At 37.6% G+C, this 17,620-nt stretch overlaps 1 protein-coding gene across 2 annotated transcripts; it reads left to right on the top strand.

Annotated features, from left to right (window-relative positions):
- Window positions 1-14,088: 14,088 nt before the first annotated feature.
- On the top strand, window positions 14,089-16,966 carry psmg3 (proteasome (prosome, macropain) assembly chaperone 3). Of its 2 annotated transcripts, none has more exons than XM_061026652.1 (3): window positions 14,089-14,143; window positions 14,783-15,011; window positions 16,200-16,966. In XM_061026652.1, the coding sequence occupies exons 1-3, from the start codon at window positions 14,094-14,096 to the stop codon at window positions 16,350-16,352; spliced, it is 432 nt and encodes a 143-aa protein (XP_060882635.1). In that variant the 5' UTR covers window positions 14,089-14,093; the 3' UTR covers window positions 16,353-16,966. The 2 variants fall into 2 exon arrangements, with proteins under 2 accessions (XP_060882635.1, XP_060882636.1); XM_061026653.1 differs by having other exon boundaries at window positions 14,101-14,232.
- The last annotated feature ends 654 nt before the right edge of the window (window positions 16,967-17,620 follow it).

Below are 17,620 nucleotides of genomic sequence, written 5' to 3'. Positions count from 1 at the left end.
TGCATATTTAATTCCTTCATTAGGATTGTTCAATTAGTCAGGCCAACTATAATATTCTTTTTTGTCCTTTTTTTTTTCACAGCACAGATGCTGCAACTACCTGTCAAAATGTCAGCTTTGGTGTTGCGCTTTTATGTTTTTGGCTCACTACACTGGCTAACTTCTCAATATTCAAACAGCAAGAGGTGGTTGTTCAAACACTGGACGTGAGATATCGGCACATCGTATTATGTGATGGTCTTGTTATGCAATTTTCAACAAAAGGGCAGAAATTCACAGTTGGTGACAAATAACAACGACAACAGAATATAAACTTCTTGAAGCACTTCAAATCCACTTTTCTGTTGACCTTTTTTTTTAGGGGGCGGGGGGGGGGGGGGCTTTTTGTGCTTTGATGAAGAGACAGAACAGTGGATAAAGTCGGAAATCAGGGAGAGAGAGAGAGTCGGGAACGACATGCGGGGAAAGGAGCCAAAGGCCGGACCCGAACCCGGGCCGCTCTCCAGAGGACCACAGCCTCCACACATGGGGCATGCGCACCAACCACTGCGCCACTGGCACTGTTGACCTTTTTTTAAGGTGTTGCACAAATAAGGCAAAACCAAGTGGTAAGTGCTGTTGCCTCACAGCGAGGAGGTTCCTGCATTGAATCCCCGTTGGACAGGGACTCTCTGTGTGGAGTCTGCATGTTCTCCCTGTGCATGCGTGGGTTTCCTCCGGGTACTCCGGCTTCCTCCCACAGTCCAAAGACATGCTCGTTAGGTAAATTGGTGACTCTAAATTGCCCGTAGTCGTGAATGTGAGTGGGGCTGGTTGTCTGTCTCTATATATGTCAGCCCTGTGAGTGTACTCCACCTCTCACCCAATGACAGCTGGGATCGACTCCCCCACGACCCCGAATGGGAAAAGTGCTAAAGATAATGGATGGATGGATGGATATATGGTTTAAAGGCTATTGTTTTAACTTTCTTTGGAAATCCTTATTGCCTAAAGGAGAATTCATTTTAAGTTTATGTATCTACTGTGGCAGTCTTGATATCAATAATTTAATAACAAAATGCCTTTCAGTGGAAAAGTAATTGAGAATATGTGAAGGGTACTACCCAGGGCCAGATAAGGAGTCCAAGTCAAACATAATGTTCCTCTTCAGTGAGCACATCACACTGTCAGATTTCTGCTGTGTGTGCCTGACTAGCCCTGGACACCCGGGGGCACTCGCAGAAACACAGCCTTGAACATTTGAGGCTTTGCTTGGAGTCTTTGTTCAAAACGGATTGTAAAGCAAAGCAAACATCACAGAGACTTGCAGAGGTACACACCTCCATGACCTCTTTAGAAAACTGCCCACACACTGTGCACATCTCCAAACCATACACTCACTCTGAACACACACACACACACACACACACACACACGCGCACAGAGCTCTGGTGCCTTTGTGAATGATGACAGGCAGTGCACTCCCACTTCTGCCATCTTGCTAATTTAGTTGAGAGCTGAAGAAGAATGTGGAAAAAAAATGGCTAGTGGGAAATATGATTTGCTGAGTAACATAAAATCTCAGAATCCTGAAGAAAAACTTTAATGTGGGTTGTTAAAAGCTCCAAGACAGTAATGAAAGGAAAAGGCCATTGAAGGTAATATGTGACTGTGTTTGCTGAAGCGTTCCACATGAAACATTCAAACATCTCAGATGTTAAGAATATCATTGAGCTGTCATTGACCTTGAAGTGATAGTGAGTGTCAAGAATCTTAAAGTGGAGAGCAGAGGGACTGAATTGGGGTTTTTTTCAAACGTTATTTTCTCAACTGTGTCATTAGTCTTTTCATACTAACCAGTAACAAACAAATGAAAAAAATCCACGTTGGGTTAATTTGTACAGATGTACTGATGTTTTTATACAATGTCATTTCTATTAGTATGATAAATAAGGTTATGACAATCAATGTGTATTTTGCCTTTGTATGTTTACCGTGTTTTTCTCCTGGGTGTTATATTTGAAAGGTGATCATTATAGATGTGTTTCACCTTGGGACATTTTTGACCACACCTGCCATCATAGTGCCTATCAACCGATTGGTGTTGAAATGTATATATATATATATATATATATATATATATATATATATGGGTGTGGTCCCCCTCCTTTGTTCAAAAATGTTCACCTGAAGAAGACCTCTGGTCGAAACGTCGTGACCAAGTAAAACTTTTTGGGGCATTTGAACGTGTGTGTGGGCCTATTTTCTTTCTCAGTCTGCCGATGTTGCACTGCCCTGTGTGATGTGGATATAAATACCTCCTTTTTTAAAACAAAATTCTATATTTTTAAGTTCTTTATAGTATTTTTGAGTTAAAAATATATATATAAATCTTATGAAACTTCAATGTACTCTTTTTGCATTACAGTGCCATCAATAGCTGTCTCAATTTGTTGTCCAGATGAGTGACTGTGAGTCACACTCCTCACACACCTCAAGAATAAGGGCTAAGATCATTTTTGTGATTGCAAAATCCGGTGAATCACTTACAACACTCATTTTATTTTTCATCAGGGACTCGGGCATTCTTCTAAATCAGAAACAATAAACTCCAGATGTAATTACTTCTTCTTGGAAGCACAAACAGCTTTAAGGTGTCTTCTGCCTTATTCATGGCTTTTCCTCCAAACACTATAAACCCCCAATTATGATTAAAGAACCTTGAAGAACCTGCAAATTAATGTTAAAAGTGGATGACTGCTCGATATTTCCGCAGGCAGGTTAGGTCGGAATCAGTCAGATTCATGAAACACAGTCAAAGTTCTGATCCTGAGTCAGAAGACAGAGCTTCAACAGCCTCCAGTGTGGCAGAATAACATATTGTGCTTACAAATACCAGCAATGGGATGGAGAGGCAATTTGCCACTGTTCTCCATTTTTCTCTGTGACCTTTTCTCAGGTGTGTGAGACGTATTTGTGTGCCTCCTGTTGTTCTGAATAATGCCAAATAGAGTCTCAGACCTGCCACCAAACCTGCACTCAGTCTTTCCAAAATGCCACCCAGTCGTCAAACACACAGCGAGGAATGAATTAAAGGGTGGTCCGCCTACAAACACAATGCATGTCAAGGTAAAATATCGTGTCCATTATGTCCATTTTGAAAAACAATATATTCATCAAAGAACAAACGGAACAGCAGCCAGATGAGTGAGACATTTTCCGAAACTGAAATCTACAACGGTGGTCAAAATGTAGACGACTAAATATTGGCTGGTGTTTTAAACTCGGTATCTTCATTTCAAATGAGCTTAAATGTCACACACTGAAGAATAAGCCCATTTTTGTTCATTTGTCCTTTTACATCAATTCCTGAAACTGTTCTCGTTGCGTGTGAGCAGTCATCACACTGGTGATAAATCATGCAAAATGACACACAGCCGCACGGAAACACCCACCACAAACACGAAAATGGAACTCTCCAAATGAAAGAAAGTCTGAGCTAGAATGAGGAAAGCCTTCGAGACTGCTGGTAGATTAGAGATTTAATTTCCCTTGCTCAGCCTGAAATCTGTTCACAATGTTTTCCCACCTTTAGGAATATTACATGAGGACCTGCAGCGACCTAAATCTTATGAACCTTCTGCTTCGGCTCCATTTTGAGGCCATGTCTCTGATTAAAAGGTTTTTTTTTCTGCCTGCTGACAAATCCAAGACAGGAAACAGACAACAGAAGTCCCTGTGACAAACGTCCCCTCAGACAGAAATACTGATAGACTACTGAAAAATTAAAACCTGTGCAGAGGCTGATCCAGGCATGAATTACAATCTGCCATTATCACAGAAGGCATGGCTGTTGTTTTATTAAAAGAAGCATTTCATGGATGTTTTTTTATGGGATCCCATCATTTCCCCCTGCCTGCTTGTGAGATCTTACAAACTATTATGTACTCCATTAACCTGCATAATTAGGATTTTTTTTTTGTTTGTTTGTCTCTGAGATTGTGTTAAGTGAATAAATCACAGCAAATTATCCCTTTCCAGTGTCAGTGAACAAAGAAGAGAGCAGCTCCATTTTTAGAGCTCCACATTTCTCCTCTCTTTTGGTGTTTGTTTCAGCAAATATGAAGCATGTTGCTGCTAATTATATTGTTTTAAATCTTAAAGCTGACATTTTTCATAAACAATTTCAAGTAAATATGCCCTCCGATATTTGAGTCTGTGCTTAGAGAATGTAGGACAATTAGGAAATAAATAAGTCTTAATTCTTATACACGGTTTACTACAGTTTAACTTGATAGCTTGCATCAGTAGCATAAACTCTTCATCTATCAATAAAGCACTTATTTTTGCTTAATTGTGCTTGTCCACACCCAAATTAAAACCCAATTACAGGCTGTTATAATGTAACAAAACACTTAACTAATCAAGAAATCATACAAAATGTAAGTATATAAATATAATGTAAAACTCAGAATAATGTTTTTCAAATGTTCCTTACCCCGTCTAAAGGGAGGTGTTTTACACAAACCAAGATTTGTTCTCTCTTCAAAGTGGGCTCCTCTTTACACTGATTACAGTACATTATTGTATTTATTCTTTTGTTATGGGTCACGCGTTACACAAATTGGATCTCCATTAAGATGCAAATCTAGTGGATTAGAGGATAGTTCACATGCCCCATGTGCAGAGGCTACACTCCTCAAAGCAGGCAGCCCAGGTTTGAATCTGACCTGTGGCTACATTTGCTGCATATTTTTCCCCACTCTCTTTCCTCCTGATTTCAAACTCTTTTCCGCGGTCCTGTCTCTCTAATAAAAGCATAAAAAGCCCCAAAATAAATCTTAAAAACAAACAAGCGATCATAAAAGAATCGACATAATATCCACCGTGGACACATAAAGGTGTCAGAAATGAATATCTTTCAGCTATGCACATTATGTTTTGAAATATCTTACTTGTCTGGTAAATAATTTGGAAAAGTCATCATTTAATTATATATTCAGACATTTCCTGGCATGATGTACAGAACAAAACACCGGCTGAAATCATTACATTTTCATGAGTTTTGGCATCAAATAGAAAAGTAATGCAGGACCAGAGACAGAGCAATGCTTTTTTTAACCTACAGCCTGCACACACATTAAATTAAGTTGAAGCTGACTGCCACATACTTGAGTCAAGCTTTACAAACTAGTGGACAGACCAATTAAATATTCATGAACACCTACCTCAGATTGAAGCCTCAGCTGGCCTTTGATAATATCTAAGGCTAAAATAATATAAGGGGTGTGTAATTTCCTGTCACATGTGCAAGTCATCAGTCATTCCATTCTGAATATTAATGGGGTGATCACTAATGACTGAGATAACATAATATTAGTGCTGCACACACACTTTAGAACCACTGTGTCTTATTATTCATTCTTATTCAAACTCATTCATTAACCTTTTGTCTTTTATATCAAAGGTTTTTTCTACTTGTTTCCCTGAAACAAGTTTTGAAGAGTTGGCAGCAGCAGTTTGTTTTCAAAGTCTCGGGTAAGGTGGAAGATGCCCACCGTGCTGTGTGCAAATACCTTTTCTTTCAGTAGGCCTCCAGTGTTTCAGGATCGTGGAGTTTAAAGGTGTGGGGTGAATTCTCCACAGGACTTTAGAGAGTAGTGTAGAAAACTAATGGATGCCATTTGAGTCTGGTTCCTGAGGCTTCAGGGAAAAATGACTCTTCACATTACCATCTGTGTAAATACTTAAGAAGTACTTTTTATAGTGTCTCCTCAGCTCTTTCTGTTGTTCCTCCAGAGCGGGAAAAGACTTCACTTCATTATTTCCCAAAAAATAATACCAGGACTTTTTCCCTTCACTATTCTCATTCAAGAAGTTCACTGAAGATTCGAATAATGTTTCAGTGTATATTTAATAATTCAATTATTGCAGCCCATCATGCTGCTGAGTGTTTCCATTAATTGTTTAGAATATTTAATTTTTCAGCTTGACTGCGAGGAATGCCTCGTGGCTGTCTCGATCTAATGAGGTGCTGCATCATACACCAGGCAGATAATCAGTGGCACAAATGAACAAAGTTCTTTGAATTAATCAGGTCATACATTTGGGTGGAAAATTTAAACAACACTAAAGGCGACCAAAGTTATGTTTCATTCACATGCTGGCTGTTCAAACTGATTACTGTTAATGGAGACATCAACCCCATACGCTCAACTCTTTAAGACGGTGTGGGTGAAAGCCATCAATATCTCCTCACTTTGATGACATAAATTCCATCTTGTAGCGATTATATTCCTAACAGCAAACATGCATGGGCATAGATAAACAAAATAAAAGCCTAATAAAGGTCATTAGTGATGATTAATGAGCACAAATACATGATTGAGCACCAAATACGGTTTGTTAATGTGTGACAACAAAGGAACTGTGACGCGCTTCATATCTTAAGCACCTCAGAGATGAGAGCAATCGTCTTTGCAGCTAATTGTTCATCTATCTTGCTCAAAAGGTGAACATGAATGTCTTCTGCTCTTAATATAAAACATTGCAGAGGAGACAAGCAAGGATGTCTGCAAGCGTAATCTACAAACAAGGACAAGCAAAGTATACATCCACCGCTGACCTGAATACAAAGAAATCTGAAGGTGCTGAAGGGTTACCTGTTATATAACAACTTGCAACCAAAGGACGAGGTTTCACTTTCAACATGATGAAAATATTAATAGAGCACAGAGCTCCCACCTCCACTCTGCTGTATGGATATATTCTACTCTTCCTTTGAGCATAAATATTCCATAAATGAATGTTTAATGCAATGAAAATGAAATCTTGAAAGAAAAAAGTTTACACAAACTTGAACATGTAATTGTTTTGTGTGAATTATTTTTCTGAAACATGCAAATCTGTAACTTTTTCTTTTCGCCGAGCAGTGTTCCCTTTGTGTTCCACCATGTTATCACTCTGAATCATAGAGGGTATAAAACATGGGCGTAGTCTCAGTGACATCACTGATTGGTTACTGTAGGGGAATTTTGAAGCCCCAACTGCAGGGGTTCCACATTGAAAATGCAATCGCTGTGTGGTCGTCCCAGTAACAGGCAAACAGGCAGAATGAAAGTCTTACAGCCATATCTGTCACACCCCTAATTATGCATAACTCCTATCCTTCATCGAATCAAAACTGTTAATTTTTTTTTTCTATCAACCCTCTTACAATGTGTGCCGTTAAAGACTTGAACTATTCAGACCAAAATCGTTTGTTGTACCAGGCTGTGAACATGTTTATTTCTGCTGTCAAAAAGGGCATTGTGGATACTACGACTGTGTATATGACTTCCAGGACTTTTGGTGACAGCCTGAAGTGGACACTCAAGGAACTGCAGTTCTTTGCACCTCGCATTGGCTTCATCAGAAGTTGTGATGCTTACCTTTTTTTATTCTACCATGCAAACGTTTATTACGAGGTTAATGTTAAAAGCAATGGGAAATTTTGGTTGAAATTTACTTGAGCTATAGTCTACTACATTGACTAAATAATATTTAGCAACAAACAAAAACCACTAACTAGAGTATATTTTACTATAAAACTAGTTTTGTTTGATAAGTGGTTAAAAAAATGATTTTATATGTAGCTTTCATATACATCTCATATATCTGCTATTTGGGAATAATTCATATGGTTTGTATTATTGTGACATGATATATATCTTAGAGGCCTTTTTCACAGGTCAACTGAACATGCAAAAAATAGTAAACACATAATTCAACAAATCTAATTTTCTTTTGATATTAATTGAGTTTATTTGGGTTTAAAGTCTCTGTTTCCTTACCCAGTCCTTGTAATTGATACTTTACCTTTTCCACCATCTTATACATATCATCAGGGGTCATGCATGTACTTAAATACAAGTCACAAACCCTCCAACATGTCAGAGTGCAGATGTAGCTTGTGAATAAGGAAGCGAGACCTTCAGTTGAAAGTTATGTTATTTGACAGATAGCCTAATCGGATTATAGTTGGATTAAAAGATTACCTCAGCATGCTACGTTTGTTTCTTCCAAAAATATTAACTTCATAAACTTTCAAGTGTTATCGGCTGCCTCTGCTTCAGCTTTTGGGGACGCTTTAACAAATTGGCTGTTGATTTGTACATTCATAAGTGAAGGGCCACCGCCCTGAACCACTAATAAACGAAGTAGAGCAGCAGATCGTTATCTTGAAAGACATGGAGATATAAATAAATAAATTCACCTCAAGATAACGTCTTAATTATTCTCAACCTCACATTTTACCTAGTTTAAAACATTTTCCACTAGTTCTGTGAAATACACAGCAAGTGTCTTGTGTAACCTCTGTTCTGATGTGATTTAGCGAGCATGTGATACTTTAACTAAACATGAAACCAAACCTGAGGCACTGATAAATGTGTCTATTTTTTAAACGCAATGAAATGAGTGTAAGACGACATGTTTTCAGAACATTTTTTTTTTTTATCAGCTTTCTGTCAGTCACAACTTATTCAAGCCAACAGACAAACTGATGCTTTTGTGACACAGGAATAATCACCTGTTTAATGAAATATGGCAGAATAGAGCAGCTTTTTATGGGCGTGGACATGACTTGTGCTGCTTGTTTTAATGTCTTATTGTGAGGATAGAAAAGAAGTGAAAGGGAGAATGGTGAAGCATGAGATTTTAAAGGGCAGCGATGTATCTGCGCTTAACTTTGAAACCAGAAAGTTCTCTTGTCATTTATTTAATCTAACTCCATAAACCATTACTAAAAAACAAAATCATACTTCTCTCTGGTGGTCTGCAGGGCAGAAGAGACAAATCACAGTCAGTTAAGGCTTTCTAACAAATGCCCTGAACATGTTGTTTTTTTCCCCCTTTGGTTTGTCTTTTCCTCTATTTAAAAAAAAAAGAAACACTTCCCAGAAACTAGCCCCAGTGGTTAATCCCACGCGGCTTGTCTGCAACTTTCAAATGTCACGGTAAAGTCGCTTTTGAGCTCTATCTGTAATACAGCACAGCACTCTAGTGGCCACAGGGGTAATGATTGTGTGTGTTTGTGTGTGAGTGTGAGGTGAAATATACTGAGGCATGAAGGTGCCTTTATGACCTTCTCAACCGCTGTAAGCTTCTCTGATGTTACGGGGCAGGGTGGAGGGAAAATATCAATCACAGATGGACTAACAGATCAAAAGTTTAAAGAGAGAAAAATTACCCTCTGTCATATGTATTCAGCTGTAGTACCAAAGAGACTTGATGAGACAAACATGCAGCAATCAGAATGTGGAAATGAAAAAGCAGGACGGTGATGGGCAGGAAGTGCTTCATCCAGCAAATAAGATATTTTCATCTTTGACACAGAGTCTGCAGACAGAGACTGAGAAAATGCTTGACTAGTCATACAGACAGAGATGGGATGTGTTTGTGAAATGGAGAACCCTTAAGCACCATCAACTCTTTTGGAAATCTGTGACAGTTAAAACTTTCTTTTCTCTCTGCGTCACACCAACGCTCAACTTTTGGGATACAGTTGGAGTGTGTAGCATTTTTATAGCCCAAAGAAATACGACAAAACAAACCTCTCTCCAGGGTGTCCTCCAAAACCGCTTCAACATAGACCTGGTTCAGAAGTTTGACATTTAACCCAAAGTTCATGTTCATGAACTATTTTTTTTTTTATTCACACACATGCAATGTCTAAAATTCATCTTTCAGTAAAGAATTCCAAGATGCTAATATCAAAGCTCTCCAACGCATTTTTACTGTGGATGCAAAGCTATTGTTAACAGGATGGATGATTTGGTAAAAGGTTGGAACAAAGAAAGTTTCCACACAAATAAAAAGACAGTCATATAAATATCCTCAGCCTGCATTATCATCACATGATGAATCACATATACATAAACAAACCTCTCCTCGTTTTTCCCAGAAACACCTCAAGCACCCTATAAACCTTTTAAACAGCCACTGTAACTATTAGTGTGTTTCTACAGTATTGCATTATGCAAAGCAAGGCATTCATAGATCACCAAGACATATTCCATGGAATGAGTAATGTGAAAAAAAAGAATAAATTACAAAGTCTTATTGGTATTTTCTATTTACAAAACCCACGACCTGTGTTGTAAAGCTGCTCTTAACAAGATAGTAAGATCCTGAACAGCAAATTCATTGCTTTGCCAGAACAAACGAGAATAAGTGCAAAAACTTCTCAGTTTATGTTCAATTGCAGAGGAGCTGTATCAGTAGGTGCAGACAAAAATCCTCGAACTGTGATACATAGCAGTAGAGTGCTAGGCCAACACAAATGGTAAATGGACTTGAGCTTGTATAGTGCTTTTTGGTTCTTTTGACCACCAAAAGCACTTTTACATCGCATGTCATGAAGCTTCTGGAGCAATTTGGGATTAAGTTGTCTTGCCCAAGGACACATCAAACATGTTGCTGCTTGAGTTGGGGATCAAACCCTTGACCTTCCGGTTGAGAGATGACGACTCTACCAACTGAGCCACAGTCACCCCCGAATGTTTGGCATGATTTGATATAGTGACTACCAACCAATTCCAAGTTATGCTATTCTAATTTTTACACGCCATTCAAAAGGTTCCATGTCATGAGCAGCCAATAAAAGTAACTCAAATGAAATAGAAATTACTGCAAGGGAATCATTGGAGCCTACATCGCTAGGCCATTGAGCCAAACAAATATGGATTATATCTTCATGAACACATCAACACTTTTATGAAGCTGTTTCGGTGTGGCTGTGATTTATAAAGGTGCCAAGTGGATCATCAGAAATGTCTTCTGCTAAGACTAAATAACACCGGATGTGACAGCAGGCTTCATCATAATGTAATTATTAATTAAAGATCTCCATTATCTCACTGTGACCTTAAGTCAAACTGTTTTGTTCACTGCTGCTTCAGATTGAATGTTGTCAGTCTTACTATTAAATTTAAAAAAAACGTGTCACCTTGAAAAGATTTTTGATGATAAATTAAGAGAGGATCATGAAGTGACCCAAAAAAAATACACTTTTCCACTGGAAAAAAACACACCTCTGTTGGAGGCATGGACTTTGAAATAGCTATCCATCATGTGAAAGGAGGCATAATGATATATTAATTTAAGGCTGCTTTGTTTAGTCGGTTTGATTCAATTCATGTGGCAATGTATTTGTTTAATGTTGTAAAGAAGGCTTCCCCGTATTTCCTCGCAGACTTTGTGATGGTACAACACTCCATTCGACAGTGTTATAAGCAACTCTTAAACATTGTATAGTGTTCTTTGCATGAAAACTTTGTTTGGATCAAAATGATCTGTCAAGGACACAGAGGGTCAGCCAAAGTTTAGAGGGAGTGGTCCAACCAATTTCATACATACTGCTGCCTACTCAGAGTGCATAACAATCACGCTGAGCCGGCTCCATTTGACATTGTGAATGTGTCATGTTCACAGAGATGGCTCCTTTCGGATCTGTCTGATGCAGCACTCGCAGACTTCAGTAGAGCCTCACATCCACCTGAAGAAAAAAAAAAAAAAGTGTCACGCAGGCATTTTTGCTGACAGTGAAAATTCCTTAACTGCTTGCTTCCTCTGAAGCTGTAAAGCAGGTGTGAATGCTATTGGACAATTATTTGCCCAATATACAAAGTCCTACTTATAGCCTCCATATTGTACTTGAATGCATTTTTAGATGTCAGGTTATTATCATGGTTATCACAAGACATTTTTTTATTTTTTTTTATTCAGACCTGTTGTTAAAATTAGACAATCAACATGATAGGTTATTTATATTTCCACTTAGTTTATCCATTTTAAAAGTCTACCATGCCAAACTTTCACCATCTCTGTTTTTCCCTGAAGTTTTTCTATCATGTATATTTTACATCTCTCTTTGGTATGAATTGTGGATTAATACAATTAATTCATTGCTTCAAACTTACTGCCTCAAGTGAGAAAAAAGCACGAGATGAAATGCAAGTAAGACTTTATCCGCTCCTAAAGTTTAAGCTCCATTTACAGTTAATTAAAAACATCTTGCTCCTGTAGGTTTCTTGCTTTGGAAGAGTTGCTTCTGTAACTTCATATTGATTGAAATGTACCAGGGCAGAAGATTGACTACATTTTGAATTCAAAATAATTCACCCTGGATAATACTTTCATTAATTTTCAGTCAAATCATCCTGACTTCATCACAGACATTTTGAGGGAAATGACTATGCAGATTAAGTATAATCGTTCATTGTAAACAATGTTGGAACCTTGAATAATTATTATGAGAAATACAAAGACAGAAACTAAGTGTTTTAGTCGTGGGCAAACTTCAGGCAAAAACTGGCAATTCAAATACAGATCTACAGATCTTTTAAGTACTGTACATTTGTGACAAAGAAAAGGGTCAAATAAAGCCCATTGTATAGGCTCTGGAAAAGTAAGTGCACTTCAACCACTAATTATAGTTTAGAAAGAATTTTCAACTCAAACTCTTCTGAGTACTGACCCTCTAGAACAGGGGTTCCCAAACTTTTCAGCCCATGACCCCCAAAAATAAGGTGCTAGAGACTGGGGACCCACTCTGTCCATGGAGGTGGTTAAAACATTTACCGTTGTGCACAGCCGGGTACACGATCCAAACACTGGAATTAGAACGACACAAAAGAACAGCCTGAACTCTGTATTATTATTTTCATAATGGTAGCAGAATTAATCTCTTGGATCTTTTTTTTTTTCCATATGTTTTGACAATAATGGGTAAAATAGGCAATTTTAAGTGATTTTTAATTTTGATGTGTTTGGAAGAATTCTCACGACCCCCTTCTCAGTGTCTTGCGACCCCCCAGTGGGTCCCGACCCCAACTTTGGGAACCACTGCTCTAGAACATATTTTATTTCTTAAAAACAATTAACCCAGGTAAATGCAGGGACTCTACCACACCCATTATTTATGTCTGTGTCTGTCTGTCTATCTGTCATTGCATAAACATTTCAATGAGTGGTTATGTCAGAGTCAAACTGGACAGGCACAAGAGGCAAACATCACAGACGGTGGTTATAGTCATAGTCATAATTGATTGATATGATGATGGATGCAGTGGTTGGAGCAAGTCAGTGTCCCAGTGCCACAAACTTTAATCACAACAGTATTATTACACTGTGGCCTGCTAGCATGTCAATAATGGCTTACAGGCAGAAATCGAAGTTTAACAAGCTGCTAAAGTGCTGTCCATGAATGAAGCTTTGTTGTCATACACACGTAAGACAACCCAGATGTGTCTAACTGAAACAGCTCCCACTCTCACAATCTGTTGAATTCACAACCCACATCACAGTGAAAATGGCAGAAGACATGCACAACTATCAAAAAATCAACAACTAAACAATGATTACATTCAACAATCCCTTGCTCCATAGCTGTGAACCATAGACTGTAAAAAGACTATTACAGTTCTTCTGAATTCTTTTAGCTCATTTTTTAAAAACAGTCTTAACATTCTCTAAACTGTAAGTTTGTCACTACTGTTTAAAGGGACATCAAAACTCTGTTGGATGCAAAGGTCATACGTCACCCAAAACATTTTTTTCTTGTTTGGTCTTTGTGTCAGTAAGTTGGTCAATACCACCAAAATGAAAAGTTGTTTTGTCATCTTGTGAGCTGTACTGGTCAAAATGTTTTGGTATTTGTTTTTATGTTTTTGACACCTTGTGACACCAGCCAACTCTGGAAAAGATTTCTTAGAAAAAAATCTTCAGTTTTTTCTCAACACTTTTGTTTACACTGACTGCTACAGTGCTATAACTGCAGTACACATGTAATAATGCAGTAAAATCTGTTTGTGTAACAAATATACTGCATGTACTGTATCAATCAATCAATCAATCAATCAATCAATCAAACTTTATTTGCATACTACTTTTCATACAATGATGCAGCACAAAGTGCTTTACATAAAAAGACAGGAAAACGGAAAAAACATGAATGAGCTAATTCAAACTAAATATCCTGAATGATTTTCATAACCTCTTTTTGTGAATTGAGATGCAAAATCACCCGGAAGTCAGACTTGGGTTAGTACTACGACGTCATCACGCAAAGAGCGATGACGCATAGACGTTCAAGGAAACAAAGCACATTTAATGTTGTAGGAGGGTAAATGACAGAGCGCTTCTGAAGTTGCTCCAAGAGTATTGTCTCAGTGCGGCAAAAAGGTTTACACTGTGCACAGACGAAGCAACAGGGTGAGGGCTGTTTTCATTTCAAATAGACGCTGGTAAAAATGGCATTGTTATGTCAACATTGAAGAGTACAGCCGAAGCTAACAGTAGCGTTAGCTTCGTAGCTAATGTTCAAAAGCTACTGCAGGTTGCTGTGGTCACTCTCCCGTAGCGGAGCATCAACTCTGTCGAGCTTATACTTCACTTCTCTGGTTAAAGTTAATAAAGTAATCTATCTGAAAAACTGTCTGTCGATGGTAGGACACACTTGAAATATGTCTGCATGTATAGCAAAGTGAGAAAGATGATTTGTAAATAAAATCCCAAACTGACATAGTGAAGGGTGCATTCACCTAACAGACTTTGTGTAAACAGAATAGTGATAACTGAACAAGTTTTTTTTGAGAATTGAGAAATTATATAGAGATGTTTTCACTTCTTTCTGAATTATATCACCTTATCACTATCTTAATAATCAGGTCATTGATAAATCATGAAAATAGCAGAATAAACAATACTGATTTGCCTTTGAACTATCTTAAAGTATCATTTTCTGTCTCTTTTTCTTCCCCAGGAATAAGAAAATGTCTTCTCCTGAGCCCGTTATCAGATCGAGACGAACAGAAAAAGAAGTTAATGGAGTTTCAACACAGGTCGTCTGCACTGAGTTCAGCAATTATATATTCGTAGTTGTCACTCAGTATGGCAAAATTGGGACATTGGTATCGGTCACACCTGACTCCAGATCTAATGATATCAGCACCCCATCGTTCTCTACCAAAGTACTGCTGGGCAAAGATGAGGTACACTGGATGAAATTACTCAGATAGATATTGTATTAGTGTGGTGTAGAGTTGCTCACAGGACTTCAGACAGACTGGTGACAACACAGGAGAACTAATTTCACGCTGTGAAAGGGCAGATGAGATTGGCTCTGATTTGCTGTTGAAAATAGAAAGAAAAAGATCTGTGCCGGCACAAAGTTCAGTAATGTCAAGTCGATACAATGCAAACCTATTTCAGCTCTGAATGAATGTGTAATTTAGAACCGGCATAACCATACAAAATTAATCAAACGTAAAATGGGTTTTTATTGTGTATTATTGTAGTGTTAGCAAGCTTTATAGTTATTTATTTTAATCTTTTTTTAAACCACAGTACTTTTAGTTTTTGTGGATTTATGTTTGGGTGGGGAAGTAGTAAAACAATCACTCACTTGGTCAAACAGACTGAATAAAAATATGATTGGTTAGTTTAATGTAATGTGATTAGGAAGTATTATGCCAACAGCAGGTTGTTATCGTCAAGTTTACTGAATGACAGCCAAATAACCTGCGACAGTCATATCAGGGCCTTCATATAGATATAATCATGTCATTAATTACTCCATCAAATACTGCTCAATCTGGCAGAACTTCTCAACAATGAAAACTATTTTCATTATTGTGTGGAGCAAATCAGTAATGCTCTGTAACAGCAAAAGGGAAGTTATTTCTATGTACCACATAACCTTACATACTGTGAGTGGAACATTCTTATCTGAAAACTTTGCTAATGGCCTGAAATGAGTTGGAACTTAAATATTTAAAATTTAAGTTTTTAATCTTTAACTTTTGCTGCCCCCCTAATATAATGGTAGGGGAAACACTGCAGACCATTCTGGACTGGAAGCGAAACTTAGAAGTGTGAAACATAGATACTGGCTGCTGTGTTGTTGTCAGAAAAGGGAGCACTTCAACATAGCATGTTTCCTTAACGTCTGATGATATAGAAAGGCCCTTTAATGATTTAATTCAGTAGATATGTTACATAGTGCTCCTTTAATAATTTTCTTTCTAAGGTCCTGCTACAGTTTTGAATTTTAGATTTTAACTACTAGGGTTTTAATTTTATTTCTATCCAAAAGAATAAAAAGTGGAATATGTTGATTTGTTTTATGTTTCTTGCACAGTTTCTGAATGTAATAATCTGATTTGTGTTTCTATTTGCAGCCACTGACACATGTCTGTGCCAAAAACCTGGCAACATTTGTGTCACAAGCAGCCGGTAACAGGCCTGTTTTACTGGGACTGGCGCTGAAGGACTCCTCCTTAGATGCAATAAAACAAATGAAAGAAGTCATCAAAACTTGTCAAGTCTGGTAGGACATGAAGAAAAGAAAAGGGACTTAAAGCCTGACGACTTGGTGACACAGACGTTCTGGATACCTCCAGTGTCACACGTATATCTGTGTTTTTAAAAGAACATAATTAGCTCCTGTATTAGTCACAGCTACTCCAGAGGCTGCCCACACATTCAAATGGAAATGATAACTAAGTTTCTCAATTATAAAGAAGACAAAGGAAGAAATAGAAAAGTAATGTTGAAGTGGCAAATGTCCTTTTGGTTAGTCTTTATTAACTCTTTACTAAATTATCCTCTATAATTATTAAAATAAGTCTGATAAACCAAGACAGAGGAGATGAATCAAAGTTAAATTTATTGCTTTTATTTTTATTGAGCAGGAATGTCTAGAAAAAAATCTTGCCGTAAAAAAAATAATTTTCTGAATGTCACTGCTTACGATGAAAATCTGTACTGAGTAAGTTTAGAGTTAAACCCAGCTTCATCACGGTTCAAAATACTTGTACAATTGTCTGCTTTTGTTTTGTAGTTTATAATACTTAATACTGTCTATTTTTGTATTTTGTAATGAGATATTTGTTTTTTTCATGAAGAGAATAAGAGCAGTAATAAAAAGTGTTGCTTCTAAAACGTTTTTCTTTTTCCTTTTTTTTTAACAAATGAACACTCATCACTTAAGTTGAAGCAACTATTAAGAGGGTGGTTAGGTCCCACCCTACTGTATGTACGGAGGCTGTGGTCCTGGAAGCGGGTGGCCCAGGTTCGAGCCCAACCTACAGCTCCTTTCCCACATACAGTATCACTCCCCACTCTCTCTCTCTCTCCCAGGTTTCATGGTCTATCCACTGCCCCATTTAAATAAAGTCAACCCCCGAAAGAGAAAAATGAGGCATCAGTTTTAAATTTAAACTGTTTTATAACCACTTCAAAAGTCAAATTATGGACTGATTTGACGTAAATAAACAAGTCAGAATATTTTAAGCATTTCAAATCTCTCTTTCACTTTTTTCATCAGTCTGAGCTTCTTTTAGTCCGTCTAATCTGCCTCTTGAGATAAATTAGATTGTTGTTACCCTCAAAAAAATACCATTTAACAGACACAATTTCAACCGATTGTGTTTTACTGCAGGTAGCTCACTTATGATCAGTACAAAGAGCACCATCATATAATGTAAAAAAGTGACAACTAAACTATATTTCTTTGTTTTTCAACAACCTCAGCACATGGATTGTATCTGTTCTAATAACATGAAACCACCAAAGCAGAGATGTAAAATATAACCTGCAT

This window comes from Labrus mixtus, chromosome 20 (assembly GCF_963584025.1).
Source record: "Labrus mixtus chromosome 20, fLabMix1.1, whole genome shotgun sequence".
Taxonomy (NCBI): Eukaryota; Metazoa; Chordata; class Actinopteri; order Labriformes; family Labridae; genus Labrus; species Labrus mixtus.
This window is presented reverse-complemented; position numbering and strand designations above follow the sequence as displayed.